The 21,279-nt window shown below is 45.3% G+C and overlaps 2 protein-coding genes across 2 annotated transcripts in view; both read right to left on the bottom strand.

The window, feature by feature from the left end:
• Nucleotides 1-786: 786 nt before the first annotated feature.
• trim47 (tripartite motif containing 47) lies at nt 787-3,717 on the bottom strand. The gene is made up of 8 exons (XM_072445930.1): nt 3,473-3,717; nt 2,949-3,160; nt 2,447-2,492; nt 2,279-2,374; nt 1,975-2,199; nt 1,775-1,797; nt 1,578-1,693; nt 787-1,340 (listed from the first exon to the last, which is right to left on the bottom strand). The coding sequence occupies exons 1-8, from the start codon at nt 3,650-3,652 to the stop codon at nt 811-813; spliced, it is 1,428 nt and encodes a 475-aa protein (XP_072302031.1). The 5' UTR covers nt 3,653-3,717; the 3' UTR covers nt 787-810.
• A 10,178-nt stretch (nt 3,718-13,895) lies between these two features.
• frem2a (FRAS1 related extracellular matrix 2a) overlaps nt 13,896-21,279 on the bottom strand; it is a 146,933-nt gene continuing 139,549 nt past the window's right edge. The window contains exons 17-24 of the mRNA XM_072445928.1: nt 19,923-20,115; nt 19,358-19,474; nt 18,731-18,855; nt 18,521-18,655; nt 17,391-17,517; nt 16,040-16,227; nt 15,820-15,966; nt 13,896-15,041 (exon numbers count right to left, since the gene is read on the bottom strand). Of these exons, the coding sequence (XP_072302029.1) occupies nt 14,496-15,041; nt 15,820-15,966; nt 16,040-16,227; nt 17,391-17,517; nt 18,521-18,655; nt 18,731-18,855; nt 19,358-19,474; nt 19,923-20,115 (1,578 nt within the window). The 3' untranslated portion in view covers nt 13,896-14,495. The remainder of the gene's footprint in view (nt 15,042-15,819; nt 15,967-16,039; nt 16,228-17,390; nt 17,518-18,520; nt 18,656-18,730; nt 18,856-19,357; nt 19,475-19,922; nt 20,116-21,279) is intronic.

The following is a 21,279-nucleotide window of genomic DNA, read 5'->3' as shown; positions in this document are numbered from 1 at the left end:
TTACAATAAAATCAAATGGAGTATCAATGAGATAAATAGTCGCAGTTTGATATTTGCCAATTATCTATTTGAAATATTTCTAGATTTTAAAGTCTAAATTAATCTTATGCGATTGGTTAAACACACCAATAAATGACCTAATAAATGACATAAATAATCTTTAACGTCAAAAAGACTTGAATTAAAAGCGTGGACATGGAATGACTGGACTTCGTAGTACAGACGGAACAGCTTCAGTTCCATCTTGTACTTTCACACTTACACAGCGCACTATTAATAAGGACATTAAAATATGCAACAAAGCGCATTGGCCCACCCACTGTAAGAAGCTGCAGATTCACACAGGACAAAACCTAATAAACCAAACTTGATCACAATAAAAGAGACAATATGTTCAATAATCAGCACAAGCTTTAGCAGAAATAGGCCATAGTTGAGGGGATAGTGCGCGATATCAATGTGATAACTACATTTTGTGTTGTGACGAAGCACAGCACAAACAGCCGGAAAAATACTTCAAATACATCCAACTGGTGAATGTGGATAACTTCAGAGTTCAAATCCAGCCACAAGGAGTAATAGTTTACTCTTTGTGCTGGTCTCCAGCATGTGCCAAAAGGGAGGGCGAGCCAAATATAATGTGCAAATCACTCCATCAAAGAAGAGAGATGATTTACAGTGGCAAAAAGCTTAAGGGAAAGAACCTTGTCCATATTCAACTCTTTTAAAGCCTTACAAAGTGTAGAATGGCTCCTACATAAAGTGTCACTGTAGTTAAGACTCCAGACAGTCTCTTGTGTAATGAGACTTTCAGTAATAGTGACATATCTGCAGCCTGCTGCCCGGGTCGTTCTTCCCGGGGCTGAAGAACGGACACACCGGCTCTTCAAAGCACGTGTTAAACATGTACAGTCTCTTCATCGTCACCGCATCGTAGAAACTCAGGCGCCCGTTGTCGTAGTCGAGGAAGACCCCGACGCGAGGGGAGTTCCAGTAGTCGGCCACCAGGATGCGCCCATCCTCCCCGTTGGCGTAGAGCCGGTCCTGAAGACACAGACTCCAGTAGCCAGAAGAGGGCGTCAGGTTGACAAAGCCCTTCCTGTTGCTGCACTCGGTGGTGACGCCCAGGTACCACACGCCCTTGTCGCGCACGTCCACCTCCCAGTAGTGCTGCCCGCTGCTGTACATGGCACTGGCCAGGACCCCACAGAAGCGCGTGAATCGGGCCGGCAGGTCGGGCTCCTGGATGCGGATCCTGCTCTCCTCCACTTTGGTGTCGAAGTCCGAGATGAGCAGGTTTGGATGAGCCGTGTCGGGGTCCAGGGTGAGGTTCTGAGGCACTGAGGGAACAAAGGTCAAATATTCTCTGGGTCAAATGGTAACAAAAATTAAATATTACAATTACACAGAAGGGGCTCATTTTTATTCTTTGAATTTTAAGAGGCATCAACTGTTCTACATAAAACTCAAAGGAAACACATTTGATTGAAACACAAAGCGTCTGCAATGAAACTGTATTTTCTAATTAGATGTATTTTTCCAGTTTATTGTAAATTGTAAAAGTGTGTTAAACGTACTTGTGTGTAGAACATGCATCATCTTCTTCCACATTATCAGCTGTGAGGGCCCTGAGAATTCAGAGAAGTCCGTCTGATAATCCACTGGTTCAAAGGATTCACACGGTTTTCCCGCCCTGTCCAAGAAAAACTACATTATGGACTTTGACATTGAATCGAACATTTTCAGCCAAGTTAAAAACAACAATAATACTTACTCTTTGTATGATTCAGACAGGCTCTGTGGGGACAAAGTGAAAGTGAGTTTAACAGGAACAAATTATGACTGAAGTGTAAAAAACATACATAAAATGACGTAACAAAATAACAGCTACTATTACCGGTAATACTGCGGCTGTTGCAGTACTACTACAACTACATGTACGTGTCTAACAGTTACTCATACAGAGAGACTCACCTCGAAGCTGGTCTTCCCTGCCAGGTGTGTGTGGATGTCTGCGATGGCTTTGCTCACGGCCGAGTGCTCCTCCTCTACAAATGAAAGGCTTTCGTCGATGACCGCCAGCGTGGCCACTTCCTCGGCATCGAGACTGTCCAGCAGCGAGTCCCTCTCATCCAACAAAAACTGAACCAAAGCCCCAACATCAACTTCGATCTTGTCCTTCAGCCTGTCCTTCCTCCTCTGGACAAAAGAGTCACAGATATCCATTTCCAAAAACGGCGACGACTAACATCAAAGTGTGAACAGTTTGACTACGGACCTTGACTTCATCTTTGACACGTTTGTCTGCACTTATCACTTTCAAGTACTGACTCTTATGCCAGTTCAGCTCCATCAGTCTCAACTGTAACTCCATCTGAAGAAAAAAGAAGAAGCATTCAAAAATGCAAAAAAAAGGAGAAATTGTGACTTTCTATCTAATATTTACCTTCATCTCTTTCTCGACGTCTGGCAGCGGTGCGACCTCGTGGTGCCTAAAACAAAATGAAATAACTAAAACTATAAAAGACGAGTAAATCAGGTCAGCTCTCTGTCCTGTTCCCTCATCCTCTGCTTGATAACTAAATCCTTATCAAAAGAATGTCTTCCGAAGTCGAAACAAAGAGATGTGGCCCTGGTATCGCACAAAGTCAAGGCTGAAACAGAGACGTTTTGTGTCTTTTCCGATAACAAGTACCACACAATCACACTCCTTATAATAGTCCGAAAAACCTTGGCAGAAAACATGGTCGCACTAGTGAAATTAGGCCAAATAACACATTCAAAAACAACTAAAACGAACACAATTAAACCCGTTTTGAAGTTTTGTAAAGTTCAATTATGACAGACGACGTCCACACATCCGTTTACAGTGGGGGCCCCGGGGCCGCTTGCATTGTTATTGTTGGGGATCAGACTTGAAAAGCAAAAGAAATGTGCATTTAACAAACCTGTGTGTCCTGGACTCCCGGCAGATGAAACATATGGGCCTTTTATCGGTCTGACAGTAGAGTTCCAGGTCCTCCCCGTGCTGGCCACACTTCCCCTCAACTTTGGGGGGTTTGGGAGCCTTGGGAGCCGAGCCCAGGCACTCCAGGTCGGCCAGTCTGTTCACAAGGTTCTGCACGGGGAAGTTTTTGGTGAAGGTCCTCTCGTTGAAAACCTGCAGATGATTGTAAAGACCGTTACAAACATGACAGACATTACCTCATTGACATGCATGATAAAAGAACACAGCGCCGTTAATCATGCCACCTTTGTGTTTACAGTAAATAAGTCTCAGTATCTTAGCTTTAAAGGGACGATGGCAGGAAAGTATTGCAAAACTCACGCACACGCAGGACAAACACACACACACACACACACACACACACACACATATGCAGCAGTTTGTGGGAAAAAAACAACATGCGTTTAAAAGAAAAATAAAGCACAGTTGAAAAGAAGAGCCGTGTCGAGGTGCGAGAAAACTGACCGTTCGACACTCTGGACACTGGAAGCCGTACTCGTCGCCATTTTCGTCCCAGTGCATGCAAATGCAATAACGGCAGAAGTTGTGTCCGCATTTGAGGATGACGGGGTTTTTGAAGTGATCCAGGCAGATGGCACAAGTCAGCTCCTTCCACAGCTCGTCTCCTGCCGCCGCCGTCGCCATGTTTACGTCTAAACAACGCGGAACGACCGAGCGACTGGAGCGACAGGAAGTGAAGACCCGGAGCCGCCTGCGCGCGCACCGGAACAGGGGGGCGTGTCCTGCTGAGTTCCGGCGCGTACCCGCGTGTTCCGGCGCGCGCGCTTCCCCAAAGTCTCAGCTTATTATTGTGTGACTGCGTAATAAATTACCCCAACAGTTTCAACTTAAGTTTTTTTTTTTTTTTTAATATAGTACTTAATATACTTAATATAGTTACTTCGGTTGTTGTCGTTGCTTTCAATGGCGGCCGACGGCGTCTACTGGATTGAGACCAGCGATGCCCCTACCTCCAATTCTTTACTCTGATTACTCTGATTCGGTGGGAAATGGAGACTTTCTTTACTGACTCCAATTTAGTGCCTTTAGCGCGTTTTCTATCTCTTCCATTCAAGCGCTTTTGTTCCAAGGAATCTTCCTGCAGCTTTAACGATGATCCTGATCTTTTCAGTTTGAGCAGCAGTTTAACATCGACCAGAAAGAGAACAAAATCCTTCCTGTTCACAACCACGGTATTCTCAGTAATTCTTCTTCTTCTTTGGTGTTTTATGGCGGCTGGTATCCAAGTGTTACATTACCGCCAGACTTTATTCTTTAGGCTTTATTCTTCAGTTCTTCTTTGGTGTTTCAAAGCCCACGAGTTCTGGAAGCTCCACACTTGGAACCTTTCTTCAAGGCCCGGTTTTAGACTTTATTCTATAGATTTTACGTCTTCAAGGTATGTGTAAAGGGCTGACTTGGTTGTTGAAGACTGGATGAGGAGCAAGAAGTTGTTCTAACGAGCTTTGAACTCATGGGCTTTGAAACACCAAAGTAATGGAAGAAGAACTTCTGAAGAATACGACAAAGTCTGAAGAATAAAGTCTGGCGGAGAACGTACTTTTACGGACTACGACAGAGTCTGAGGACAAAGCACTGGAAGTCAAGGCACTGGAAGAAGAACTTTTAGGACTACGACAAAGTCTGGCGGTAATGCAACACTCGGATGTCAACCGCCATAAAACAACAACAACAACAACAACAACAACAACAACTTTTACGGACTACGACAGAGTCTGAGGACTACGAAAAGTCTGAGGAATAAAGTCTGGCGGTAATGCAACACTCGGATGCCAACCGCCATAAAACAACAACAACAACAACAACTTAAAGAGTGCAAAGGAATTGAATCACAAGCGCAGAAAGCAGTGTTTTTTTCTCTCTCATTTTTTTTAAGGTACAGCGTAAAACACATACTTAGAAGTATTGTGTTTTCGTCAGTGATCGTGGCAACTGTACAGGATATGGCATTACATTCTCTGTATTCTTCTGCATCGTTCAGAACAATCACAAACTCTGATAATCCCCCTCATTTGCCCATGTTATTTTGTTGGTACATAGAATAGTGAGATTGCTTTTAAATTTAAAGTGCATATGACAGGTTATCATGTTTTTGTGATTATTTCTTTGTTTAGTGATAAAATATGTATACTAGATTTACACAAAAAATAGTTCTTAAACAGAATCCCGCTATCTATGATTTACAGTTTAAATAATCATTTCAGGTATTATTATTCAAAACATAATTAGTGTGTAATTGAAATGGATTTTGGCCCTTGTTTACAGGATGGTTGCTAGGTAACAGTTGTGAAACTGCATGTCTGCCACATCTGCTCATGTCCAACCAGGAAGTAACATCATAAGCATCACCAAAATGGTTAAACTGGGGGAAAATAGGTTAAATATAATTTAAAATCTTAAATATAATAATGTTTACTACATTCTGGTGGAGTGCACCGACCGGGGACTCCGTTGTTCTACTGGGGGACTTCAACGCCTATGTGGGCAATGACAGTGACACCTGGAGAGGGGTGATCGAGAAGAACGGCTTCCCCCGATCTGAACCCGAGCGGTGTTCAGTTATTGGACTTCTGTGCTAGCCACGGATTGTCCATAACAAACACCATGTTCAAGCACAAGGGTGTTCATCAGTGCACATGGCACCAGGACACCCTAGGCCGGAGGTCAATGATCTACTTTGTTGTCGTGTCATCTGACCTCCGGCCGCGTGTCTTGGACACTCGGGTGAAGAGAGGGGCAGAGTTGTCAACCGATCACCACCTGGTGGTGAGTTGGATCCGCTGGCGCAAGAGGAAGCCGGACAGATTTGGCAGACCCAAGCGCATTGTGAGGGTCTGTTGGGAACGTCTAGTGGAGCCCTCTGTCAGTAGGGTATTCAACTCGCACCTCCGGGAGAGCTTCTCCCATGTCCCGGGGGAAGTTGGGGACATTGAGTCCGAGTGGACCATGTTCTCCGCCTCCATTGTTGATGCGGCTGCTCGGAGCTGTGGTCGCAAGGTCTCCGGTGCCTGTCGTGGCGGCAACCCCCGAACCCGGTGGTGGACACCGGAAGTAAGGGATGCCGTCAGACTGAAGAAGGAGGCCTATCAGGCCACTCTGGCTTGTAGGTCTCCGGAGGTCATCGACGGGTATCGGCCGGCAGGCCAAGCGAGCCGCGGCTCGTGCTGTCGCAGAGGCAAAAACCCGGGCCTGGGAGGAGTTCGGGGAGGCCATAGAGGAGGACTATCGGTCGGCACCAAAGAAATTCTGGCAAACCGTCCGGCGCCTCAGGACGGGGAAGCAGTGTCTCACCAACACCGTTTACGGTGCGGGTGGAGGCCTGCTGACCTCGACTGGGGATGTCGTCGGACGGTGGAAGGAATACTTTGAGGATCTCCTTAATCCCTCAGTCACGTCTTCCGAAGAGAAAGTAGAGACCAGGGACTCGGAGGCTGGCTCATCCTCACCCAAGCTGAAGTCACTGAGGTTGTTCACAAACTCCTCGGTGGCAGGGCTCTGGGGGTGGATGAGATCCGCCCTGAGTACCTAAAGTATCTGGATGTTGTAGGACTGTCTTGGTTGACACGTCTCTGCAACATCGCGTGGCGTTCGGGGACCGTGCCTCTGGACTGGCAGACCGGGGTGGTGGTCCCTCGGTTCAAGAAGGGGGACCGGAGGGTGTGTTCCAACTACAGAGGGATCACACTCCTCAGCCTTCCGGGTAAGGTCTATTCCAAGGTACTGGAGAGGAGAATCCGACCGATAGTCGAACCTCGGATTCAGGAGGAGCAGAGTGGTTTTCGTCCCGGTCGTGGAACACTGGACCAGCTCTATGCCCTCCATCGGGTGCTCGAGGGTTCATGGGAGTTTGCCCAACCAGTCCACATGTGCTTTGTGGATCTGGAGAAGGCTTTCGACCGTGTCCCTCGGGGTGTCCTTTGGGGGGTGCTCCGGGAGTACGGGGTCCGGGGCCCTTTGCTCAGGGCTGTCCGGTCCCTGTATGACCGGAGCAGGAGCTGTGTTCACTGCAGTAAGTCAGACCTGTTCCCAGTGCATGTTGGACTCCGCCAGGGCTGCCCTTTGTCACCGGTTCTGTTCATAATTTTTATGGACAGAATTTCTAGGCGCAGTCAGGGGTCGGAGGGTGTCCGGTTTGGGGACCACAGGATTCCATCTCTGCTGTTTGCAGACGATGTTGTCCTGATGGCTCCATCAAACCCGGACCTGCAACATGCACTGGGACGGTTTGCAGCCGAGTGTGAAGCGGCTGGGATGAGAATCAGCACCTCCAAATCCGAGGCCATGGTTCTCGACCGGAAAAAGGTGGCTTGCCCTCTTCAGGTGGGTGGGGAGTCCTTGCCCCAAGTGGAGGAGTTCAAGTATCTCGGGGTCTTGTTCACGAGTGAGGGAAGGATGGAGCGTGAGATCGACAGGTGGATCGGTGCAGCGGCTGCAGTGATGCAGTCGCAGCATCGGACCGTTGTGGTGAAGAGGGAGCTGAGCCGAAAGGCAAAGCTCTCTATTTACCGGTCGGTCTACGTTCTGACCTCACCTATGGTCATGAGCTTTGGGTAGTGACCGAAAGAACAAGATCGCGGATACAAGCGGTCGAAATGAGTTTCCTCCGCCGTGTGGCTGGGCGCTCCCTAATGGTCCGTTCAGACCGGTGCGGCAAAAGCGTCCAGTTTACATTCAAAGTCTATGTAAACGCGCGTCGAGCACCTCCTGCGTTTTTGCGGCGCGGTTTCCGCTTATTTGCGGCGCGATTCGCCGAGGAGCGCGGCGAGGCGGGCGCGCTTTTGCGTTTTCCGCTCGAGACGCTTTGACGGGCGTATAAGCTTCAATACATCAAAACGGTTCGCCGCAAATAAGTTCAGAATTTTGAGCTTTTCTGCGGCAGTGCAGCAGCCAATCAGAGATGACGCTCCAGTGATGTACGTACACATTTCCCCCGAGAAGAACCGGCACCACAACAATGGCAGACGATATAGATATATATATATATATATATGTATATATATATATATATATATGTATATATATATATCTATAGATACATGTATATATATATATATATATATATATATATAGTTATATAGTTATATAGTTATTTACTGTTCTATTTTTCCACAAAATAAATTATTTTATACTATAAAATGTGTGTCCTGTTACATGCATCTTTTTCATATATATAATACTGGGTAGTCTGTGGGAAATTCAGTGGCTATTTAAAGATGTACTTATTTAATTTACCACAATTCAAGATCATAAACAAAAACAAACAAGGACAAGATGAGATAATCCTTTTGGTCCACACAGTGGGGAAATTTCAGTGTTACAACGCACAAGTAGGTGCAGAAGTAAAGAGAACAGAGAACTAAAGAGCTGAGAAGCTTAACACTGTTTTATTCTCATTCTGTGTAAACAACATGGCATTTGGGCTCAATCTTGAGTGAGCATGTGGTCTTTGCTATAAATATGAAAATCACTTTATCAAAAACACTTCTGTGTTGTGGACGTCCAGTCCTCTGTGTTGTGGACGTCCAGTCCTCCGTGTTGTGGACGTCCAGTCCTCTGTGTTGTGGACGTCCAGTCCTCCGTGTTGTGGACGTCCAGTCCTCCGTGTTGTGGACGTCCAGTCCTCCGTGTTGTGGACGTCCAGTCCTCCGTGTTGTGGACGTCCAGTCCTCTGTGTTGTGGACGTCCAGTCCTCTGTGTTGTGGATACACAGCAGATACACAGCAGTGTCTCCGGTCTGGAGAGACGGGAGATGGCGGAGGAGAGTGGATCGGTGGTCGAAGACGTTCTGGACGGCGTGGAGGAGCAGCCTTTTCTGGCTGCACGTACCCGGAAACGTAAAAAGTCCCTTAGCTCGTCCGAGGGTTCTGGGAATGAGCAGCAGGATGAGGCTGAAGCTATTGATATCCGGGGTGAGAGCAGAGACTGTAAGGTGATCATAAAGCTTGCACAGGATAGTGCATCCTTTAAGGAGTGGAATTCAGTGGCATTGTCAAAGAGCCTAACTGTAGCTGTGGGAGTGATCAAGAGTGCGAGTGTCCTTAGAGATGGCTCGCTGCTGGTCGTGTGCAAGGACGCGGCTCAGCAACGGAAGGCGATTGGAACTAAACGTCTGGGTGGAAAGGACATTCTTGTGTCTGATGCTGAAAGAAACACGGTCAGAGGAGTTATCGTAGGTGTCCCTACGGCGACGTCTGTGGATGAAGTTAAGGAGAATTTGACTGGAGCTACGGTGGTGGACGCTAGGCGGTTGAAGGTGACCCGGTCTGGGGTAAGGTGTGACAGCTTGTCGGTAATGGTAACACTTGAAGGGAGGTGCCTGCCTAGTAAGGTGTTCATTGGGTTCATGTGCCATGACGTTAGGCCATATGTTCCACCGCCCCTGCGTTGCTTTAAGTGCCAGCGCTTTGGGCATATTGCAGCGGTCTGTAGAGGGAGGCAAAGATGTGGTAAATGTGCAGGAGATCACGAGTATGGGAAGTGTGACGTGGGAGCAAAACTGAAGTGCTGTAACTGTGGGGAAGAACATAGCTCTGCCTACGGGGGATGCAGGTTTAGCAAAAGAGCTGCTGAGGTGCAGAAAATAAAGGTCTCTCAAGGTATATCCTATGCAGATGCAGTCAAGAAAGTTTCAAGTAACAAGTTTAGAGTAAATACAGAGAGAGGAGCCAGCGCTGCTTCCAGCCAGGGCGAAATGAGAAAGGCCAGCGTGGCTCCCAAGAAGTGTGAAGGTTTCAAGAGTGGAGGTCCCAAGTGTGCAGGTTCCAGAATTAATGAGAATACCCTGGTTGTGGATAGAGAGGATTTTGTACTCTTTATGGTGGATGTTGTAAACTGTGCTGCTCAGACTCAAAGCAGAACTGAAAGGATCAGGATCATTGCTAAAGCTGCAGGGAGATTCCTTGGAACAAAGGAGCTTGATTGGGCAGATATAGAAAACAGGCTAAAGGCACTAAATGGGAGTCGGAGTGATGGGGGTCTGCTTTTGGGGAGTCAGAGTGATCAGAGTGACGAGGTGGGGGTGGTCTCTTGTCCTCGCCCAGTCTCGTAGACGCACGGCTACCAAGCAGCGACATCAGTGGAAATATTAAAGCCTATAGAATGAAGCCTAAAGAATAAAGCTGTACGATGGAAGCACCGAACGTCAAAGAAGGAGAGGAAGATGAAGAAGAGTCTCCCTGGAATAAAGCCGGTTGTTGTTGTTGTTGTTGTTTTATGGCGGTTGGCATCCGAGTGTTGCATTACCGCCAGACTTTATTCCTTAGACTGTTGTTGCTGTTGTTATTCTGTTGTTAGTGTTGATGGGTTGGTCTCTGAAACAACAACAACTATTCTAGTCACAAAGACATATCATGACCTCATGGGCTTTGTAACACCAAAGCAATGGAAGGAGTACTTTTACGGACTACGACAGTCTGAGGACTACGAAAAGTCTGAGGAATAAAGTCTGGCGGTAATGCAACAATTGGATGCCAACCGCCATAAAACAACAACAACAACAACAGATACACAGCACATACACAGTACATACACAGTACATACACAGCAGATACACAGCACATACACTTTATTATTGCGCTCAGACATGAATATTTCTGTACTGACCTGATGGACTGATGGACAGGCGTCCGTAGTTGTTGTTGTCCTGGTACTTATCCGCGCACCAATGCGGGAAACAAGTCAGGACCCGGGACAGACGAAACTACAGCTGAGAGCGATGTTTATCCAGTCCTGAAGCAAATGATGGTATTGACTCAACTCGGATCACTGGTGGATCCAGACACGCCGGAGCGTCTCCGTTTTTGGGCTTTGAAGAGCAAATACGCAAAAGGCACTCTCTCAACTTTGATCCGCCATTACACTAGAGAAGCCAGACTGACAACACCTCCACTGCGCATGCGCACGCGGCAAACGCGCGTCTGCTTACTATATTTCGGCTCTGCTCCCTTGCGTTGAGAACGCAGCGTATTTGCGTTTTTCTTCATACGTACTTGCGTCCAACTTCGCCATAGGCGTTTGCGGTTTGAACGGGCCATTAGAGATAAGGTGAGGAGCTCGGCCACACGGGGGGAGCTCGGAGTAGAGCCGCTCCTCCTCCACGTCGAGAGGAGCCAGCTGAGGTGGCTCGGGCATCTGTTCCGGATGCCTCCTGGGCGCCTCCCTCGGGAGGTGTTTCAGGCATGTCCCACCGGGAAGAGGCCCCGGGGAAGACCCAGGACACGCTGGAGAGACTATGTCTCTCGGCTGGCCTGGGAACGCCTCGGGATCCCCCCCGGAGGAGTTAGAGGAAGTGTCTGGGGAGGAGGAAGTCTGGGAGTCCCTGCTCAGACTGCTGCCCCCGCGACCCGGCCCCGGATAAAACGGCAGAAAATGGATGGATGGATGGACATTCTGGTGAAATGCAGTCATAAGACCTTTCTAACTGCATCTATTTGGACCCATGGAAAGCTTATCCATGGGTTTCAGAATGATGAAAAGTTATCTTACACGTCTAAAATGAATGCGTGGAGTAATCATTTGCATATGTTAATTAGTATTGATGTTTGCATCGCAGTATTGATACCTACATTTTACAGTATCAATATATCCTACTTCAATACTGATACTCCCATCCTTATGTGGAATGTCTTCAATTTTGGGTGTTTTAATGCCTCAAATACCTTTGTGTGCAGGCATTCTTGTGTGAGCAGTCACTTCTCCACAGATCTGACCTGTAACTTAGCCTTGTGGTATACTCTACTCCATGGATGGATACTTAATGCCTTCATTCCTCAGAACTGGACGGAAGCAGGAAGTGTCAACAGAAGGACCACGATTTTTATCTCCTGAACAGTCGCTGATGAAGTGGATTAGATGTTTCAAGAATGTTGAAACTGGATCAATATGGACTCACAAGAGCCCGTTCTTCCCTTAGGATGAAAGTCAATATACAGTTAGAGACTTCAGTTTGACTGAACAATCTCATACAATTAAAGACTTTAAATAGTAAATTGTGAGTAATTACAATATTACCTGCTTTGTCACTTGAATGTCTTCTGAATGCCTTTCTGTCGATGCAATTTTGTAACATTGCCTTTAATGCTCTACATAATGGATTAATTACCCATTCTCTTCTCAGGACATGTGATCAGTCCTCACAACTCACAGTAGCATGTGCTGATTGGTTGAACATTGGCGCTGAAATCCAGGCACTAGCTTAAAACACAAGCTAAATGAACACCCAAGGGTCAGAGTCAGGGTCAGAGTCAGGGTCAGAGTCAGGGTCAGAGTCAGGGTCAGAGACAGGGTCAGAGTCAGGGTCAGAGTCAGGGTCAGAGTCAGGGTCAGAGTCATGGTCAGAGTCAGGGTCAGAGTCAGGGTCAGAGTCAGAGTCAGGGTCAGAGTCAGGGTCAGAGTCATGGTCAGAGTCAGGGTCAGAGTCAGGGTCAGAGACAGGGTCAGAGTCAGGGTCAGAGTCAGGGTCAGAGTCAGGGTCAGAGTCAGAGACAGGGTCAGAGACAGAGATTGGAGGGATCAAAGGAGAAGCATGTCATCTGTTGAAACAAAGATCCTTTGAGACAACCAAAGAAGCCAACTATTAGTTTCACTCCTTTGTATGATTTTGGACCCTCATTCATTCATTCATTCATTTTCTACCGCATGGGGGTCACTTAGGGCCCACACCCTGGACAGGGGCCAACTCGTCGCAGGACCAACACATAGACAGACACACGAACAACTATTCACTCTCACATTCATTCTCTGGGGCCAATTTAGAGTTGCCAATTTTTGCCTAACACAGTGTGTCTTTCGGCGGTGGGACCCTACTGTGCACCCCTAAATTGTTTTCGATTTTTCATTTTTACTTAAGTTTTTACCACCAGAAGTCATGTTTTAATGGTAACTGTGGCACCAGATGACACAGCAGAAAATATAAATCAAGACGCCAAAACAACTTGCTGTCAGCATCAATATTTATTTTTAAAGACATATACATAAAAACCCATTCATAAAAAGACAAAGTGAATATCAAGTTTGATTGTGCTAAAATTGCTGTATACAGAATTGGCATGTGACGTATACATTACATTGCATAGCTTGAATTGGCATGTGAGGACTGTGACTGGGAAAGTGCATTCAATGTCGCATGGTGCCATTTCCAAATTTGACAGGGCAGGACAGTCACTCACAGACTATTTTGCATAAGCACCGCTTACTCACACAGTCGTGGCCCAGCCGTGAAAAATATTGGAAACAAATGATGCAATGATGACAAACACCACCATATAAAGACTCAGAGAAACACTGCAATGTTGGATATCCACAATATAGTTTACACATGTATAACAACATGTAACCAGTGGCAACGACTCGTGAAGAGAAAGTAGTCTTGAATATATAAACATCATAACATTGTACTCTTGGTGCATGTCCAGCATAAATAAAGAGGGTTGGATTATTTGCCACAACATTTGTAATAAACTCCTGAGATGAACGTACTGTATATTACGTACCAGTGTAGAATATAAATAAATACATGCGGTGAAATCCATCTGAAGTATGTAGGGAAATAAGGGAGGAAAAAATAAAATATTTGACATTAATGACTAACGCAAAAAAATATTCTCAGTAGATCTAGGAACACTTTCCCGGCCATAATTACATAACCTAATCGACATAACAGTACAAGTTCAGTGGTACTAGTGTGATTAGTAATCCTAAACCTGCTTCCAGTAAGTGTGTTGCTTCAGGTAGGGCATCTGGTGTAAAAGATAAGTAAGATTAAGTGGAAACGCCATGTAGGTCAAAGGTAGAAAATGGTTCAAAGGGAGACATCTGGTTTTTGAGACAATTCGACTGCCATCCGGATGTCACTTTCAATCTAAAGGTACTAGATTAAGGCCGGATTAATCTCGCTCAGTACAGTGTGAATTCTAGCTCCTCAGACAAGCATCTTTAGATTGAAAAGGACTTCCGGACCGCAGTCAAAATGTCTCGGTTTCAAAAACACCTTTCTTACCAGGGACCTCTCCTGGACAAATGAGGGATTACATCGACCCATGTAGTTTAGAATATTCATGAAATACATGTAAAATGTCTAGAATGATCTAAAGTTAACAGTATGTCTAAGTTTGTCTTAGTACATAAAAAAATATGACTTTTGCCTTGGCCTACTTGACATATGTGTGAACCCATCTTGTTTTGAGTTCATTGCACTATTACCAGGAAGTCGAACAGGAAAAACCTTTTCAGACTATTTCATCATCAATACTTAAACAATGTGACTGAGGTACAATTTTTTCCATTTGCCATTTTAAACACCGCAAGGGACCTAAAAGTGTGGCAATCCCCATATAACAGACACACACACACCCATAAACACGTATGAACACATTTTTGGTGTTATGAAAGTAGTAAAAAATAATAAATTTTATAAAACCCCCACATGCTGATGCTGCATTTTGAGTCCATTTGTCCATTTGAGCGTCTCTCAGACCTCAGAGCTGTTGTGGCAGTCCTGCATCCTCACCACCAGCATGGGCTCTGTACTGACCGACCCTTTGACCACCTCCTGGACGCCCTCTCTCCACCCGTCTTTTCCATCCTTTTGTCTCGATCTCAGCACAAGTATAACTGCCACAACTATTAGGATGGTTAGCAACATTCCTACTAAAACCACCACAACAGTCACTATGCCATCCTCCTCCCCGCGTGCTTTCAATTCACTCGTCTTTTGTCCTTCATCGAGCGGCGTTTCGGACCCCGCGGCTCGCCTCTTGGTGCGGTCCAGAGCGATGTGCATAATGTTGGTGCCGCGACTGTTTTCGGCGCCTATGTCTTCGGCCACGTCTGGGATCTCGTCCGCTGCAGATCGTCTGCGGCGCTCGCTCAGGCCGCGTGATGGTACGGCCAGGTCGGCACGGGCGGAAGCAAAAGAGTGGTACTCGACGCTGCGCTTTCCGATGCCTCTGTTAGCGCTCTCCTTTGAGCGCACGGTGTAGATGGTGTGGATGTACCACTCACGACCTGCAGCAACCTGGGGGAAAAAATCCAATATTCAAAAAAAATTTCAGACCAAATCACAGTTTTTAAATCCCAGGAGCCACTTGTCAGACGCTCTGATACAGCAGAGGACTCCAGGGTATAAACAGGGCAAACAAACTAGTCTCACGCATTGTTCCCACAGAAATGACAGTATTACGAATCATGCCATGTACTGTAGTGGCTTGTAATTGGAAAGATCTTTTAATTGCGTTGAATATGGTTACAAATATTCACATAATGTATAGAAGCATCTGTGTCTAACTAACTAAGCTAACTTCAGCTTTCATTTTGTGCACCATCTTTTCATCGGGACCATAGCCACAGTGACTCGAGGACTCCTCCAGGACCTCCTGCTCTCACGTCAGTCCTCGTCCTCAACAAACACCAGAATGAGTGACAGTTCAGAGTTGGTGCACTGTAGATTTAAGGCCTTGTTTAATAGCCTGCTTTAGCGCAAGTAGACGGTGAATTTAAACCAATTACTCAATACATTCTGAATTACTGCACAACTACCGTATTTTCCAGACTATAAGTTCCACCATTTTTCATAGTTTTTGCCAAGGTGCGATTTATACTTATATTTATACTTCGGAGCGACTTATATGTGATATTATTTGTTATTTTCACACTTACAACTGCATTTCATACTCATATACTTGTTTTTTCTTCTCTATTATGCATGTTTTGGATGGTGCGACTTAAACTCCGGTGCGAATTATAGTCCGGAAAATACAGTAATGTAAAGTTACAGAACACGCCCGCTTCCTTACCTGGAACATGGCCGTAGAGTCCAGTCTGAACCCGTCAGATCCTGCCTGTCTGACCAGGGGTAGGGCTGAGGGGTCATCCACCGCCAGGACAGCCTTAAACGGGACATCTCCAAATACTGTTGCCTGCGTTTCCGGCTGAGCCTTGTCCTAGAGATATAGAGGATTCCATGATGTCAGTGATGGTTTTATTGTATGATGTATGAATATTCCATGGACTTACCAAGACCTTGAACCTGTACAGAAGCGATGGAGAGTCAGCGAGGCAGCCAAACTCAAACTTAGTGGGATTGTATTTTGGCACGTATCCGTCCGATCCAGTGCAGAGAAAAACCTTCTCAATGCTGCAGAAGAAGGAGTCGCCCAGATTCTGCACAGGGTCCACCATCACACGGCCATGGATGGTGTCACCTACCATTCGAAACCAAAGGAAAACATGATTTATTTGAGATCAAAGCCATTAGGAGATTAAAAGATAAGATAAAGAGATAAGATAAGATAATCCTTTATTGTCCACACATGGGGAAATTTCGTTACAATGAAGTAGATACAGAAGGAAAGGACAGATTATAGGAAGTTTCAAAAAACACTCTTAATAGAAGAACTCTTATGAACAAAACAAAAAAACTGTTATTAACAAAACTCCTCTCATATCTTAATAGGGAATGGAGGGGGAAAATAAAATAGATAGATAAATAAAATAAAAAGATAAAGATAAAAATAAGATAATAATAAAATAATAAAGTAAAGTAAAGTAAAAATAGCTGGCATAAGACTAACTAATACTAATAGTAAATAAGTAAACAAACAAAAAAAAAACACTCTTATTTACATCAGTTGTATGCACATGAATATGGCCTTAAAGGCGTAATGGACGATTTTTCGGCGATTTGAGAACGCAGGCGGAAGTGCACATGCCACTCCCCCGTGCACATGCCACTCCCCCGTGCGGACCGATACAACACACACGTGCGTTTGTTTATTAGCGCATCTCTCGTCTCCCGTAGATTTCCGTCTTCTTCTGCGTCAGCTCGAACTGTCTTTCTCCGTCCTAATTTTGTCCCGTACACTGAGGGAACTATATTTTGATAGATCAATGCGCTTAGACACGTGGAAACGTGCTGCTCTCGGGGGACGAGCCACACGCGGCTGCAGGTGAGCGGTAGGTGCGTTTTATGATTGATACGTGGCAGGACTAATCGGCAGTCCACGCCACGAGGAAATAAGACTCAGATTTGGGCCAAAAAAATCGTCCATTCAACCTTTAATTGCTTGTGAGTACGACAGTGATTGCACTTGAATATGACTGTATTGCACATGGTTAATTCAGTATTGCACATGAATATGACGGTATTGCACATGGTTAAGTCTGTATTGCACATGAATATGACGGTATTGCACATGGTTAAATCAATATTGCACGTGTTCAGGGCTAGTTATACAGTCTGACAGCAGCAGAAGGGAAAGACCTGCAAAACCTTTCCTTCACACTTCAAAAGCTTAAATGTGGTGTAAGTACGTATTTGTATTTGATTTTGAAATGTCAGTTAAGACATTTTATTCTTGTGATTTACCCTCTGAAAAGGCAGCATCGCTCTCTTCGCCAAAGCCCATGGATCCATCCGACAACCATAAAGACTTCTTTGACAGCAAAAACATCTGAGTGTTGAGACTGAACTCGACTGCAACTGGATCGCTCACCTACAGAAAAAGGCAAGGCACTCCCTTAGACAAGCTCTGCTGTGATTTAGCAAAGTTAAGGGTTGTTAGAAATGTTTTTTTGAGCTTCATATTTATATTTATCAAAGTCAGTGATTGGCGAACAAAATATAAAATGACTGTGTGTCACAATTATATATAAATTGTTCTAAAATATATCCAAATCAGCCCCTTTTCTGTTGCTGGAGCTTGGCGTGTCTTTTAGTGGCCTCTACAGGTCGCTGGGCAGTACTGCGTGGGAAGCATGATGCTGCTTCTCCCACATCGGCTCAAGTCTGTGGTCGTGTTCAGACGCTCGTTCATGCTCCGCTCTTTAACATGAACTTTTAGAACCAGAGCGGAAATCAGCTTCTTTTAGAGGTTTGCACATGCTCTGAGGACAACACAGCCTCAAACACATGGATCTGAGCTCAAACCACGCTGAATAAACCTGTGTGGGAATCAAGTTGCTTGAGCAGCCATTCCCAACACGTTTTGACAGACTACTTTACAAAACCGTGAGGCATTTGAACAGAACGTGGGAGGGGCTGGCGGGTCAGCGAGAGCGGGAGAAGAGAAGCAACAGCAGCGCCAAGTTTCAACAAACTCACTTAAAACTATCTTTTAGAGACATGTCTTTGTTTGTAGCTAAGGCTCTGTTCATTTTTCCAATGAGTTAAAAATACAGGCAGTCGTTTGAGAACATAAAACGTTTGTGTAATGAATTGGTCGTTGAAGTCGTCTTTAGTCTATGTTGTATGTGAGTTTAGCTCAGTAGGATAGTTGTTAATTCAAAGCCCACCCTTGGATGTTTTTGTTTTTCACTTTTCTATTATCCACTGAATATGAATGAACACCCCAGGTCTTGCCCATCCATAAAAGTCACTTATTATTATGTTATTCGAACATAATTCCCTTGTAAATTCAACCGCCTATGCAAGGTAAATGTAATCCCACACTCCATCAGAAGAGTTACATGGTGCAAAGTATTATAACAAAGCCTTACTTGCTGGAAGCGTATGTCGAGGTCAAAGGTCACTGGTTCTCTTGGACTACAAACAGGTGGGACAGTGTACTCCATGTTTTGGGCAGTTGTACACGGGATGAGCTTCACTGTGTATGTCCCAGAGTAATCTCGCACCTAAACAAATAAAAGCAATTAAAATGCCAGAAAACATATGGATATTAGAGTTTGAACCAGAGAAAAGTCACTTACAGCAAAGTCGGATGTGAAAGTCCACTGTTGCACCGGCTGGCTGTAGGTGGGCTCGCTCCGCACCAGAGTCAGGTTGAAGGTGAGGCCAGGGTGGTCCACACTCATCACCATGGACGACGCTTGGGCTGAGGAATAAATACAGACTCATCAGTGGAAAGTGACTCAAAATACCATGTTCTCATTTATAATGGTCTTTCCCCCAATCTAAACTCTTTGCAGATGTAACGTTTCTGGTAGAGCTGTTATTGCTTTTCCTGGAATATTCCACAGTATGGCATTCAAGTTTAAAGCATTTATCCAATTATGGTTTGTTTAATACAAATACATATATAATATATACAATAATAAGTAGGAAACACATGAGTTCTTAAGAACATAATGAACAAATAGTTTATTAAAATGATTCAGGCTTAGTAACTATAATTAAGGTGGTTACTAAGCCTGAATCATTCTTAATCAATTATTTGTTCATTATGAATCAAGTCTTTGTTCATGCTCATGCACAGGGCCCATTAAAAGGTTAAATATGTTAACGTTGTAAAATGTAAGTTCTTCTGAGGACAGTTCTACAACTTACACCAATAATAGTTTAAGAACAGATTATCATTCTCATTCTCTCTTCCTCACCTGCTCTTTTAGCAGAATGAGAACCCACAAACAGCCCCCTGAAGCGAGCTTTGGTCCTGAAGTTCACCACCAGACGTCCCTGCTCGTTGATCCGCATGCTGCTGGGGTACAGAGCACCTGAGACACACAACAACATTGACAACTTATTATGCTTTCAGACAAATCACACATTTTGAGTCAAAGATTCCCAACAACAAAGTCTGAGTTTATGAACAGACCAGTCACAAGAGTGGTCTAGATCTGAGTCCAGTCCTTAGCAACTGAGGCAGCAGAGAGCGTAGGGCTGCTAATCACAAATATGCTAACAGAAATCGCAGCTATTTATGTGTGTAATAATAAAGAACATACTGACTTATTATCATTAGTCATGCTTTGTGAATCATTTTTTATGAGCCACTGCGTATTTGAGGTTTCGTTGCTCCAGGTTTTGTGGAGTAGAACTAGCATCCACACCATGTTTACTGGGTTTAGTGAGCATGAATAAGAGGACGATGAAATGAATGAAGAACTCTGCTTGAGTCACGGGGCCCTGTTCTGAAGTCCAGGTCCGTGCGACTGCTCTCACCCTGCAGCTCGGCCTGGGGGGGGCTGCCGATGCCGTCTCGCCACAGTATCGCCGTGTCGTACACAAACGTGAGGCGCAGCTCGGACTGGAGGTCAAAGTGCTGCCAGCCTCCGGTGCCCACAGGAGAGTGGAACACGTAGGAGACGTAGAGAGGGACGCGCAGGGTCACGTAGGACTGCACCAAGTTCAGCACCTGCCAACGAACCACAACACAAAAGAATGGTGAAACTGCATTGTAGGCCTCGTCTTTGAAAGTTTTGCAGTGACCGTAGGCTGGTGTGATATAACAGGCAGTGAGAGCAGAGCAGAGCCTCCACAAGGTGCATAGCCTCCCACTCAGAGTCATCAAAGAACCAGCTTTTGAGAGTTACTTTTCATCCACTCTGGGTTTCAACTTTGTAGCATCATTTGAATCAGATCACGATTACAAAGGGCTTTCATTATAATGGCATTGTAAGAGTATAACAACATTCATGAGATGTTTGGAAAGTAAGTAGTCTGCTATGACTCCATGTACTTCTAATCCACATCCACTAGATGTCTCTGCTCATCCACGACTCTGAGCTAATGTTTGCCAAAGCCACAGTTCATCCAAAAATGCTTCTCTTGAAAACACATCCACACATCACACATTCCTTTATCCCTAATTTTTGTTTTAAATCACAACCCCTAGTTAAAACTTGCTGCTAGGTTAACAGGAGGTCTACGGCATACAAAGCATCCGTTTCAGAGCACAAATGACTCCTTTTGAAGCTTCCTCATGTGTTGTGTCCTCAATAGAACCGCAGACCAATGCAGACGTTGATTATAAACACTTGAACAGTCCACTCTCAGGGACAACAGCCTCTTGAATCCAAGGAGCTCTTCAAGGATTCCACGCACAACTTTCCATTTTTGCAAACAAATCAAACTGTTCGTCTGCTTAATAACGTGGACTAAGTTTCCAGGAGAAGGGCAAAGATGACGGGTGAGAAGTGTAACAGCGCGTGCAACAGTTTCCTGCTATGACTAAGCGCACATAACTCTATTTATCTGGTTCACAGTCGGTCCCGTACACACTTAACAACACGCGCACACATAATTCAGCAGTGTTTCCAGCAACGAGCAGCGCTGATCAAAGGCCGGGCGCACAAAAGAGCAGCAGGACATGAGCAGGGGAGTAGGTCTCCGGCTCCGCCATGAAAACACCGCTAACAAATACAATTGCACCAGCCTCCGCAGTGATGCAACAACAGATCCAGCTGCTGCCGGGGAGCCAGGACTTAATTGACAACCCGTGTCAACCAGTGACACTAATGGCACGTTGTTATGGAGCGTAATCATCGGGGCGGTGGTACAGTGTGACAAAACAGCCAAT

The sequence above is a fragment of the Eucyclogobius newberryi genome, unplaced genomic scaffold (assembly GCF_026437365.1).
Source record: "Eucyclogobius newberryi isolate DKJ021-1_F unplaced genomic scaffold, fEucNew1.0.hap1 SCAF_15, whole genome shotgun sequence".
Taxonomy (NCBI): Eukaryota; Metazoa; Chordata; class Actinopteri; order Gobiiformes; family Gobiidae; genus Eucyclogobius; species Eucyclogobius newberryi.
Note: the sequence above shows the minus strand (reverse complement) of the source record. Positions and strands in the feature narration are given on the sequence as shown.

What these genes read in the sequence shown, in the direction of transcription:
- trim47 (XM_072445930.1), bottom strand. Translation starts at nt 3,652, where the DNA reads ATGGCGACGGCGGCGGCAGGAGACGAGCTGTGGAAGGAGCTGACTTGT. An exon ending in CAGGGAAGACCAGCTTCGAG is followed by an intron (nt 1,798 to 1,974) that starts GTGAGTCTCTCT and finishes TTGTCCCCACAG; the next exon opens with AGCCTGTCTGAATCATACAA. An exon ending in GATGCATGTTCTACACACAA is followed by an intron (nt 1,341 to 1,577) that starts GTACGTTTAACA and finishes TTGTTCCCTCAG; the next exon opens with TGCCTCAGAACCTCACCCTG.